The sequence below is a fragment of the Sardina pilchardus genome, chromosome 8 (genome assembly GCF_963854185.1).
Source record: "Sardina pilchardus chromosome 8, fSarPil1.1, whole genome shotgun sequence".
Lineage (NCBI taxonomy): Eukaryota > Metazoa > Chordata > Actinopteri > Clupeiformes > Clupeidae > Sardina > Sardina pilchardus.
The window spans coordinates 31,835,856-31,848,164 of record NC_085001.1 but is presented as its reverse complement, the minus strand read 5'-3'; the positions used below and the strand labels follow the sequence as shown (position 1 = coordinate 31,848,164).

The 12,309-nt window shown below is 38.9% G+C and overlaps 1 protein-coding gene across 1 annotated transcript; it reads right to left on the bottom strand.

Annotated features, from left to right (window-relative positions):
- Nucleotides 1–8,326: 8,326 nt before the first annotated feature.
- On the bottom strand, nucleotides 8,327–9,942 carry LOC134089244 (golgin subfamily A member 6-like protein 22). The gene is made up of 2 exons (XM_062543633.1): nucleotides 9,921–9,942; nucleotides 8,327–9,269 (listed from the first exon to the last, which is right to left on the bottom strand). Exon 2 carries the CDS (start codon nucleotides 9,233–9,235, stop codon nucleotides 8,375–8,377), a length of 861 nt encoding a protein of 286 aa, XP_062399617.1. The 5' UTR covers nucleotides 9,236–9,269; nucleotides 9,921–9,942; the 3' UTR covers nucleotides 8,327–8,374.
- Nucleotides 9,943–12,309: the final 2,367 nt, after the last annotated feature.

Sequence of the window (12,309 nt, the reverse complement as noted above, 5' to 3'; positions counted from 1 at the left end):
CGATCTGCTCTCTGTTTCCTCTGAGGACGTCTCAGTGACGTTTTGACCTGTTTGATCATCTACCTCTGAAATATTATTCAGCATCAAATTCAAAATGTCATGCACCATTTTGAGATCCTCTGATCTTCGTGAATCCCTCGAGATGCGAAGGTCTTTAATGCAAACAAGAGCATTACTAATTGTCTGTTTTGCATAACTTTCTGTGCAGTCTTTGGTTCTGGTGACAAGTTGCAGGTTCTTAGAGAGGAAGTTCTTTACTTTTGCCTGTAGCCCCTTAAACATCTGACAGGTTACGTTCAACATGGTAGAGTTCAAATGTTTCATATTTTTCAGACAAAGATTGGGCAAACTTCTCTCACTGTCTCGCCACATCTGATGCAGTCGTTTGTGCAGATAGGTGGCTGGCTGACCCTGTGAGAGATGCAAACATGCGTGTGTGTGTGTGTGTGTGTGTGTGTGTGTGTGTGTGGTTCAATGAGTGAAATGAGTGGTTATGAGTTAGTTAGTTGGTTGATGCGGGCCCTTGAGACCAACAACATACCACTGTACCGTAAACATTTCAAACTAATTCTCTCTGTAAAAGTCTAGTGGGGCTACATGCCCATGTGCCCCGGAACGCAACACTCTGACCATATAAGTTACAAAAACAGTCTAAGTTCTATAGCCTATTGACAATTGATCGCTCATTTTACGCTTTTAAAGTTGAACCAAGTTCAATGGTAGTTCAATGCTAGTGTTACGATGCCGCTCCAACTATTCTGCTGCCTAACCATAGCAAACAATGGGCTTCCCCCTTGTCACTGGTAAATGTGATCCCTGCCTTAGTGTTTAACCTTTGACCTCTGAGGTACACCTTATGCTAGCGGTTGTACTACAGTGGCAGAATAAATTTACATCTGTGTGTGTGTGTGCACACAACCAAACAGGTAAGTGATTTTTTTTTCACACAATGAACTTTGTGTGGTCCTTCTCTCTGTCACACATCTCCTTGCAAGATTTCTGGACCATGGTGCCAAAACAAAGCAGCTGATCATCTGATGAGGCTGTCAAAAATCTCAAGTCTAAAGGCTTTATTGGCGTATTTAAATTTGCATTATTACACCAAACAAGTTGGAAGACACAAAATCCAAGGAAGAGGTGCAATGTTAAAGTTTACCCTCAAACTGATTGATACTTTATATTTGTATCTAACTATTTGTACTCTGTACTGTATTTTATTTTTTAAATAATCTTAATCATGCATTCATTTTTCTTTAATATTTGTAAATGCAGTTTTTGACAAACGGACTAAATCAGGCCTTTGTACGTTTTCATTTTAACACTTTTATTTTATTTTTATTTTCTTAGTAACATTCTTCCATGTCTGTCACTTTTCTTTCTTCCTCCATTGCTCTCTTGCTCTGTTGCTTTTATTCTGCCTCTCTCAACGGTATCTCTTCTCTCTTGCCTTTTCTCTCAATATTTCCTCCTTCTCCGCCTTCTTTCTCATTTTTTCCTCTCTCTTCATCATCCTTCGCAGTAAATATGTTTCTACGCAAAAAGTATAGAAATCCTCAAACATTTCCCATCCTATCCGCCAGCAGCTCTCATTTCTCAGCCGCTCCTCTTCTTCCCATCTTCTCTTTTCCCTTTCCGCATTTCTTAATTGTTCTTTTCGTTCAGTCTCTCTCTTCTTTCTCTCCTCCTCTCTTGCTCTTTGTTCAATTTCTCTCTTCTTTCTCTCCTCGTCTCTCACCTTTGCCTCTCTCTGTATTTGTGCTATCCTTTGGCCCTCCAGAGATATCTTCTCTTTAAGCTTTGTTATTTCTTCTTGTCTCTTGAGTGCTTCCTTATCCTCATCCTCCTCCATCCAAGAATCGTCCGAGTCCGTGTACGTGTGGCTTTCTGTGTCCCCCATTTCTCTGTGCATTCGCTCCTGTTCTCTCATTTTCTCTACCATCTTCTTTGGTCCTCTTCCTATCTCCTTTGCTCTATTCTCCATCTCTCTCAGCTTTCTCTTCCGTTCTATTGCTTCTACCATCTCCTTCAATAATCTTTCTTCCTTTGTTTTTTTCTGCATTTCTCTCCTCATCTTCTGCTGCTCTTTCACTCTCTCTTCCAGCATTCTCATCCCTTCTTCCTCTTTCTTCACCTCCATCTCTATTGTCTTTACCTTCTCTGTATCTTCCATGTTTTCTGCCTCAACTTTCTGGAATTCTTTTTCTCCTTCTCCGTCCATCTCCCTTATCCGTCTTTCATTCTGCTTTCCTTTTTCTTTCAACATGTCTTCCTCCTCCATTGTTTTCACCGTCTCCCCTGTCTCCTGATAGATACTGTAGATTTAAAAACACTCTGTTAATGAGTGAACCCATACATTATAAATCAACCAACATGCCGAACAATTTCAAATATAATCATAACCATCACCTAAACACACAATATACCACCCCCCCACAGACACACCAATACTCCACACACATACACACACCATTTCATCACCCCCCAGCACACACACAAAGAAACACAAACTCACACACACACACACACACACACACACACACACACACACACACACACACACACACCAAACTCCCCCATACCCTCACACATTATACCTTTTTAATAACTACTTTTCATTTATTCTTTAAAGTTGAGCACAAGAATTGCACTACTCATAATTCTTTTTAAGAGTGCATGCAATTAACAACTGAAATATGAGTATCGTGCTTGTAGGCCTACATAAGCATTCAGTATCAGCTTATTAATGTATAAAAAAAGAAAAGAATAAAAACGAAGAGAATAAAAAAGAGAATAATGAGAGAAAAGTCTCATTCTTTAAGAATTTTGTTTATCATTAAATCTTTTCATATGTAATAAGAACAAAATCTGATGTAAGCTATTTGAATATGTTCAAAGATACTGACACAACAAAACAGTGTTACATTACACTCACCTGTAATCACCTGTACTTTTTGACTGATTGCTGTAGAATGAAGCTCTGCAGCTCTTGGCATCCCCTTATGTTACCATGATCACCATGACACCCATAGAACTTTATGCATTGTTGGATTATGACACATAACTGCATCATAATGATTGTAGAACTAATTGCTAGAACTAGCTGTTTAGGAAATGTTTTTTGGTCAATATTGTTTAAAAAAAATAAATAATGATAACTAGATGTACCGCAAAGCGGTAAATATGACTGCCGCTCAGTCCTGAACATTCTCTCTGCAAAAAATAAATCACGCTTGTCAATTTGTTTCCATAGTCCAATTTTCAGTGGACTGCACTTTGAGTTAGGGATGGCCATGATGTGCCATCTCAACAACCGTCATCTGTGTCTGACTAGCAGCCTGCTTCCATTAGCTGTAGGCCCTAACTCTGTGTAATAGCGCAATGCCCGAAATCAGCACTAGGGTGCGCATGTAATTCAGAAAATAATAGCAGGAAATTACTCACGCCAGGCATGGTGGTAAGCTCTTCATGGATAGAGTCTCAAACCATGACAACATTTTTGTTGCATCAAACATAGCTCAGCAGTGTTTAAGATATATGCATATTATATATACAAGATCTAGCATGCTTCGCTGTAATAGCTTGGGATTGGTGACTAGACTATAACATTACCTATTTCACTTTTTTCCACCTTATCCACAAGTCATATCAAAAAGTGGCCTAATCCTGTTTATCGTAAAACAATCAACTCTTTTTCCTCACCTACAGTTTGAATTTTTGTTTTCTGCCTTACTTGTTCTTGTTCTGTGAGCTGCCATTGATTGTGAGTGTAAACGTTTCATCAGCTCGTTTATATCATTAATGTTGCAATAAGAGTAATTCTTATCATGAGGAGGAATTCCAATGGTACTGTAGGCCTTTATCATGGACAAACCATATGGCACATGCTGAGTGGTGGATACTGCTGTTATACTCACAATTAGGCCTATGTGAAGCAGGCCAGTATAAAGTGGGTCCCACCAATATGGCTTCCAAACATATCTGCATCTCTGCAATTCATGCAGCTCTATTCGCAGCAAGTTCAGCCTGCCCAGCCCAGGTTATCTTTTTGTTAGCTGGTTGGACAAAGCTTAACTGCTGACAGGTTTTGTCACCACAGTGCTTGCAGGATATATGAAGCATTTTGCAGTGTGTGTGTTTGGCTTTCTGAATTGCGTGTGCATTTTTTATTTTATTATTTTTTTAAAGTATATTTTTGGGGCTTTTATGCCTTTAATTGAACAGGACAGTAGAGAGAGAGACAGGAAGCGAGTGGGAGAGAGAGTTGAGTTGGGATCGGGAAAGGACCACGGTGCGGTAATCGAACCCGGGTCGCCAGCGTGCAGTGCAGGTGCCCCAGCCAGTCACGCCACGGCTGGGGCATTGTGTGTGAATTTTGATAAAATAAATGAATAAATAAATAAAAACAGTCTAGTTTGCAAAATTGGGTAAAACTGTCTCCATGTCCTACTCTTGTGACTTTGGTGTGTGTGTTTCTGTGTGTGCACTCTTAGAAATGGAAGTACCAGTGTGTACCTAAATCGGTACAAATGCTTGTCGCTGGGGCAGTACCCTTTTGAAGTACAATAATGTACCCCTAATGCAGGTACTGTTTGGTACCCTAGCCATTTGTACCCATCAAGGTACACTTGTGTACCTGCAATGACCGAAATGTACCTGTGTATATCATTACAGCATAGCAGCCTTAAAAGGTACTAATCTGTACTTTAAGGGTACAACCCCAGTGAAAATTTAAGGTGGTATAATTGAAATGTATTCACACAACCAATAAGTAAATTAAAATGTTTATTCTGAGAGAAAAATCACTTTGTGATATTACACACAATACTCCACATGAATACAGGTACATAAAAGTTAACATGTTCATATTAAAAACACATTCATATCAAAACATCAAAGTATCTTACATTAATCAATATGCTTAACGTAAAACATGTTGTAACTCTTTATGTAAGTGTAAATATAAAACAGTTTGATCTCAATATTTTGCTTCCACATTGTGTTTATATGCAGAGGGAAAAAAATGATTAACTTGCACCATAGGTGATCAACATTAATAACCTTGATCTATATTATACCAATATTTGAGTTAACCACTTCACACACAAAAACCTTGCATGCTTTTAAGTTCATGTTAATACTAACATATGAGATGAAAATGTAGTATCTGCTTACCGTCACCATTACAAATGCATTAAAATGTTACAAGAGAAAAGCTCCCCGCATCTTGTGCTTGTCACTTAAGGTTTTTACAAAACTAACATTGTCCTTGCAGTAACTTTGCAGTTGCTATAATCTTAGAATTCTCATGTTTGGATTCACAGTGCATACACTAATTGAGTAAAAGATACGCGTCTTGAAGTGTGATACAATGAGTCACAATGACATAATTGAGAAGTATCTCAGAAAACAATGTGAAAGCCTAAGCAAATATTAGCAAGCCTATAAACATATACAATATAAACACACTCCAATCCTTCCATTTGGGTAGAATGAGGCGTGCCATTAAAAAGCCAAGAGTCTCAAAAGGCACTAAAGTTCAATATCAAAAACTGGCAGAAATCCAACAAATTCTTCAGGAGGACTTCGACTGGAACCTTACTTGATCTACAGGACGTTGACATATTTTCAAGCAGTGGTATCACCAATGACAGCAGGGGTTGTACGTCTGTTGGAAGCAAAATGTAAACACAAACCTCAGAATTAGATATTTTCAACCACACAAATAAATAGCCTCAGACAGATTGTGTAAAATACACATGTATGCAACTACAGTATGTCAATCCACTCACCTGGCATAGATCATTGCTAAGTCAATGCAAGTTCCGTGGACTGTCTGACTCTCCCAAAACTTCTCCATACATCCTTTTCACCTTATATTCATAAAGCTGCCTGCTCTGCTATGCGTTTAAGAGAGAAATGGCATATGCAATACATTAATATAAATAAAAAAAAAAATGACACAATGAAACAGCACAAGATGACCCTAAGCAATAATTTCTCCTGGACAAACTAATCTAAAAATTGTCTGTATTATTTTCATTTCTATGTGTATTTAACATCAATAAGAAAAATACTAGGCTATCAATACACTAAGAAAAACGACCAAGTTGTGTTACTTACGTAGCCATTCCTTCAGTAAAAGCAGAGCCATAGTTTTCTCTATCACTCTGAGTAGAGGTACTTCCACACGCCAACATTCTGCCTTGGTGGTTATCTGTGTGAGAGGGATTAACGTTAGCAGCTAGCAGAACGTTTCATAAGGTCCATATGGTTCATAAGGTTAGGTTACTAGCGAGTGCTAATGTTAGCCTTTAAGCCAATTTGACTCAACAGTATTCACTAACTTCACATTAAAATGGGAAACAGTGATAAAACACACACAAAATGCCTTTCCTTAACATCTATCATGATAGTCATGCATTACCGAGGGCGTTTGAACACCGTTTAAAATATTCATAGCTAACATAGGCTACGTTGCTAGCGAATGCTAATGTCAGCCTATTATGCCAACAATTTGACTCAGTTAACAGTATTCAATATTTACAAACCCGAATTTCGATAAATTGCAACTATACCTTACCTCATGAATTACTGAAGGCGTTTGAACACCGTTTCAAAATATCTGAATATAGCTAACATGACATGGGCTACGTAGCTAGCGAATGCTAATATGTTAGCCTTTAAGCGAACAATTTGATTCCGTTAACAGTATTCAACATTTACAAACTGAATTTCGATAAATTGCAACTACATCTTACCTCTGAATAGCGTTGCCTCCTGTTCCATAAAGATTATGCCAGCACCACAGCACGTTTCCCCACACCAAGCTCCTCTGCTGAAAACTGCTCCTCCATTACTTTCAATACTTTGAGTGAGACGAAAAAATAACGGTTGCTCCCGAATCTCCTCCCCTATCAACTTCTGAGTGACAGTCCATGGGCTTTTTGTACCCATAGGTACAATATGGTCCCTTGGTGAAAAGGTACATTATTTATGTACCCGAAATGGTACCTATTATTACCAATACAAGGTACAGGGTCAAAATTGTACTTGAAAGAACGAAAATGTACCCCAACAGTACCCCTATTTTTGAGAGTGTGTGTGTGTGTGTACAAACGTGCATGTACTGTATTTGTGCAAACATGCATGTGTATGTATGTATGTGTGTGTGTGTGTGTGTGTGTGTGTGTGTATATATGTGTGTGTTTGTGTGTGTGTGTATATGTGTGTGTGTCAGTGTGTGTGTGTGCGTGTGTGTGTGTGTGTGTGTGTGTGTATGTGTGTGTGTTTGGTGCAGAAGAGCTCAACTGTAAATAAGGGCAATTTAAGCAGTATATTGTTGCATTTTGGGGTTTTTTTTGCTGGCGGAGGGGGGTCAATTCACAAATGAGTGGTTATGAGTTAGTTGGTTGGTTGATGCGGGCCTTTGAGACCAACAACATACCACTGTACCATAAACATTTCAAACTAATTCTCTCTGTAAAAGTCTAGTGAGGCTACATGCCCATGTGCCCCGGAACGCAACACTCTGACCATATAAGTTACAAAAACAGTCTAAATTCTATAGCCTATTGATAGATAGATAGATAGATAGATACTTTATTGATCCCCAAGTTGACAATATTGACAATTGATCGCTCATTTTACGCTTTTAAAGTTGAACCAAGTTCAATGCTATTTCAATGTGTTACGATGCCGCTCCAACTATTCTGCTGCCTAACCATAGCAAACAATGGGCTTCCCCCTTGTCACTGGTAAATGTGATCCCTGCCTTAGTGTTTAACCTTTGACCTCTGAGGTACACCTTATGCTAGCGGTTGTACTACAGTGGCAGAATAAATTTACGTCTGTGTGTGTGTGTGCACACATAACCAAACAGGTAAGTGATTTTTTTTCACACAATGAACTTTGTGTGGTCCTTCTCTCTGTCACACATCTCCTTGCAAGATTTCTGGACCATGGTGCCAAAACAAAGCAGCTGATCATCTGATGAGGCTGTCAAAAATCTCAAGTCTAAAGGCTTTATTGGCATATTTAAATTTGCATTATTACACCAAACAAGTTGGGAGACACAAAATCCAAGGAAGAGGTGCAATGTTAAAGTTTACCCTCAAACTGATAGATACTTTATATTTGTATCTAACTATTTGTACTCTGTACTGTATTTTATTTTTAAATAATCTTAATCATGCATTCATTTTTCTTTAATATTTGTAAATGCAGTTTTTGACAAACGGACTAAATCAGGCCTTTGTACGTTTTCATTTTAACACTTTTATTTTATTTTTATTTTCCTAGTAACACTCTTCCATGTCTGTCACTTTTCTTTCTTCCTCCATTGCTCTCTTGCTCTGTTGCTTTTATTCTGCCTCTCTCAACGGTATCTCTTCTCTCTTGCCTTTTCTCTCAATATTTCCTCCTTCTCCGCTTTCTTTCTCATTTTTTCTTCTCTCTTCATCATCCTTTGCAGTAAATATGTTTCTACGCAAAAAGTATAGAAATCCTCAAACATTTCCCTTCCTATCCGCCAGCAGCTCTCATTTCTCAGCCGCTCCTCTTCTTCCCATCTTCTCTTTTCCCTTTCCGCATTTCTTAATTGTTCTTTTCGTTCAGTCTCTCTCTTCTTTCTCTCCTCCTCTCTTGCTCTTTGTTCAATTTCTCTCTTCTTTCTCTCCTCGTCTCTCACCTTAGCCTCTCTCTGTATTTGTGCTATCCTTTGGCCCTCCAGAGATATCTTCTCTTTAAGCTTTGTTATTTCTTCTTGTCTCTTGAGTGCTTCCTTATCCTCATCCTCCTCCATCCAAGAATCGTCCGAGTCCGTGTACGTGTGGCTTTCTGTGTCCCCCATTTCTCTGTGCATTCGCTCCTGTTCTCTCATTTTCTCTACCACCTTCTTCGGTCCTCTTCCTATCTCCTTTGCTCTATTCTCCATCTCTCTCAGCTTTCTCTTCCGTTCTATTGCTTCTTCTACCATCTCCTTCAATAATTTTTCTTCCTTTGTTTTTTTCTGCATTTCTCTCCTCATCTTCTGCTGCTCTTTCACTCTCTCTTCCAGCATTCTCATCCCTTCTTCCTCTTTCTTCACCTCCATCTCTATTGTCTTTACCTTCTCTGTATCTTCTACCATGTTTTCTGCCTCAACTTTCTGGAATTCTTTTTCTCCTTCTCCTTCCATCTCCCTTATCCGTCTTTCATTCCGCTTTCCTTTTTCTTTCAACGTGTCCTCCTCCTCCATTGTTTTCACCGTGTCCCCTGTCTCCTGATAGATACTGTAGATTTAAAAACACTGTGTTAATGAGTGAACCCATACATTATAAATCAACCAACATGCCGAACAATTTCAAATATAATCATAACCATCACCTAAACACACAATATACCACCCCCCCCCCACAGACACATCAATACTCCACACACATACACACACCATTTCATCACCCCCCCAGCACACACACAAAGAAACACAAACTCACACACACACACACACACACACACACACACACACACACACACAAACAAACACCCACACACACACACACACACACACACACACACACCAAACTCCCCCATACCCACACACATTATACCTTTTTAATGACTACTTTTCATTTATTCTTTAAAGTTGAGCACAAGAATTGCACTACTCATAATTCCTTTTAAGAGTGCATGCAATTAACAACTGAAATATGAGTATCGTGCTTGTACATAAGCATTCAGTATCAGCTTATTAATGTATGAAAAAAAGAAAAGAATAAAAACGAAGAGAATAAAAAAGAGAATAATGAGAGAAAAGTCTCATTCTTTAAGAATTTTGTTTATCATTAAATCTTTTCATATGTAATAAGAACATTCTCTGATGTAAGCTATTTGAATATGTTCAAAGATACTGACACAACAAAACAGTGTTACATTACACTCACCTGTAATCACCTGTACTTTTTGACTGATTGCTGTAGAATGAAGCTCTGCAGCTCTTGGCATCCCCTTTTAAATGTTACCATGATCACCATGACACCCATAGAACTTTATGCATTGTTGGATTATGACACATAACTGCATCATAATGATTGTAGAACTAATTGCTAGAATTAGCTGTTTAGGAAATGTTTTTGGTCAATATTGTTTTAAAAAAATAATAATAATAATATGACTGCCGCTCAGTCCTGAACATTCTCTCTGCAAAAAATAAATCTCGCTTGTCAATTTGTTTCCATAGTCCAATTTTCAGTGGACTGCACTTTGAGTTAGGGATGGCCATGATGTGCCATCTCAACAACCGTCATCTGTGTCTGACTAGCAGCCTGCTTCCATTAACTGTAGGCCCTAACTCTGTGTAATAGCGCAATGCCCGAAATCAGCAGTAGGGTGCGCATGTAATTCAGAAAATAATAACAGGAAATTACTCACGCCAGGCATGTTGGTAAGCTCTTCATGGATAGAGTCTCAAACCATGCCAATATTTTTGTTGCATCAAACATAGCTCAGCAGTGTTTAATATATGCATATTATATATACAAGATCTAGTATGCTTCGCTGTAATGGCTTGGGATTGGTGACTAGACTATAACATTACCTATTTCACTTTTTTTCCACCTTATCCACAAGTCATATCAAAAAGTGTCCTAATCCTGTTTATCGTAAAACAATCAACTCTTTTTCCTCACCTACAGTTTGAATTTTTGTTTTCTGCCTTACTTGTTCTTGTTCTGTGAGCTGCCATTGATTGTGAGTGTAAACGTTTCATCAGCTCGTTTATATCATTAATGTTGCAATAAGAGTAATTCTTATCATGAGGAGGAATTCCAATGGTACTGTAGGCCTTTATCATGGACAAACCATATGGCACATGCTGAGTGGTGGATACTGCTGTTATACTCACAATTAGGCCTATGTGAAGCAGGCCAGTATAAAGAGGGTCCCACCAATATGGCTTCCAAACATATCTGCATCTCTGCAATTCATGCAGCTCTATTCGCAGCAAGTTCAGCCTGCCCAGCCCAGGTTATCTTTTTGTTAGCTGGTTGGACAAAGCTTAACTGCTGACAGGTTTTGTCACCACAGTGCTTGCAGGATATATGAAGCATTTTGCAGTGTGTGTGTTTGGCTTTCTGAATTGCGTGTGCATTTTTTATTTTATTATTTTTTTTAAGTATATTTTTGGGGCTTTTATGCCTTTAATTGAACAGGACAGTGGAGAGAGAGACAGGAAGCGAGTGGGAGAGAGAGTTGAGTTGGGATCGGGAAAGGACCACGGTGCGGTAATCGAACCCGGGTCGCCAGCGTGCAGTGCAGGTGCCCCGGCCAGTCACGCCACGGCTGGGGCATTGTGTGTGAATTTTGATAAAATAAATGAATAAATAAATAAAAACAGTCTAGTTTGCAAAATTGGGTAAAACTGTAATACCACAATTTCCTAAGTCCTTCTTAACATATTTCCTTGATGTCATGACATGTTCCATCAAGGTCAACAAAAAGTCAAAAAGGGAACAGAGAATGCGAATCCAGTCTATTACAGTTTACCCAGGTTTTTTTTTTTTTTTTTTTAGCGGTTGATGGGGTGGTGAATTGTACTTTGGAGCCCATTTCTCCCCAAGAGAGGGCCTTTTACACCTAAAATACAAAAGTTGTTACACCTGATAGTATACAGAAAATTCAGACAGTGCTGGTCTGTCTTTTTTCCCCAGTTGTGTTAGTTACTGAGGACAAAAGTGTCAGCAAAACTAGATGTACCTCATAGCAGTACAAAATATGACCGCCACTCAGTCCTGCACATTCTCTCCACAAAAATTAATTTGTCTCCATGTCCTACTCTTGTAACTTTGGTGTGTGTGTTTCTGTGTGTGTATGTATGTGTGTGTGTGTACAAACGTGCATGTACTGTATTTGTGCAAACATGCATGTGTATGTATGTATGTATGTGTGTGTGTGTGTGTGTGTGTGTGTGTGTGTGTGTGTGTGTGTGTGTGTGTGTGTGTGTGTGTGTATATGTGTGTGTGTTTGTGTGTGTGTGTTTGTGTGTGTGTGTATATGTGTGTGTGTGTGTGTGTGTGTGTGTGTGTGTGTGTGTGTGTTTGGTGCAGAAGAGCTCAACTGTAAATAAGGACAATTTAAGCAGTATATTGTTGCATTTTGGGGTTTTTTTGCTGGCGAAGGGGGGGCAATTCACAAATGAGTGGTTATGAGTTAGTTGGTTGGTTGATGCGGGCCTTTGAGACCAACAACATACCACTGTACCATAAACATTTCAAACTAATTCTCTCTGTAAAAGTCTAGTGGGGCTACATGCCCATGTGCCCCGGAACGCAACAC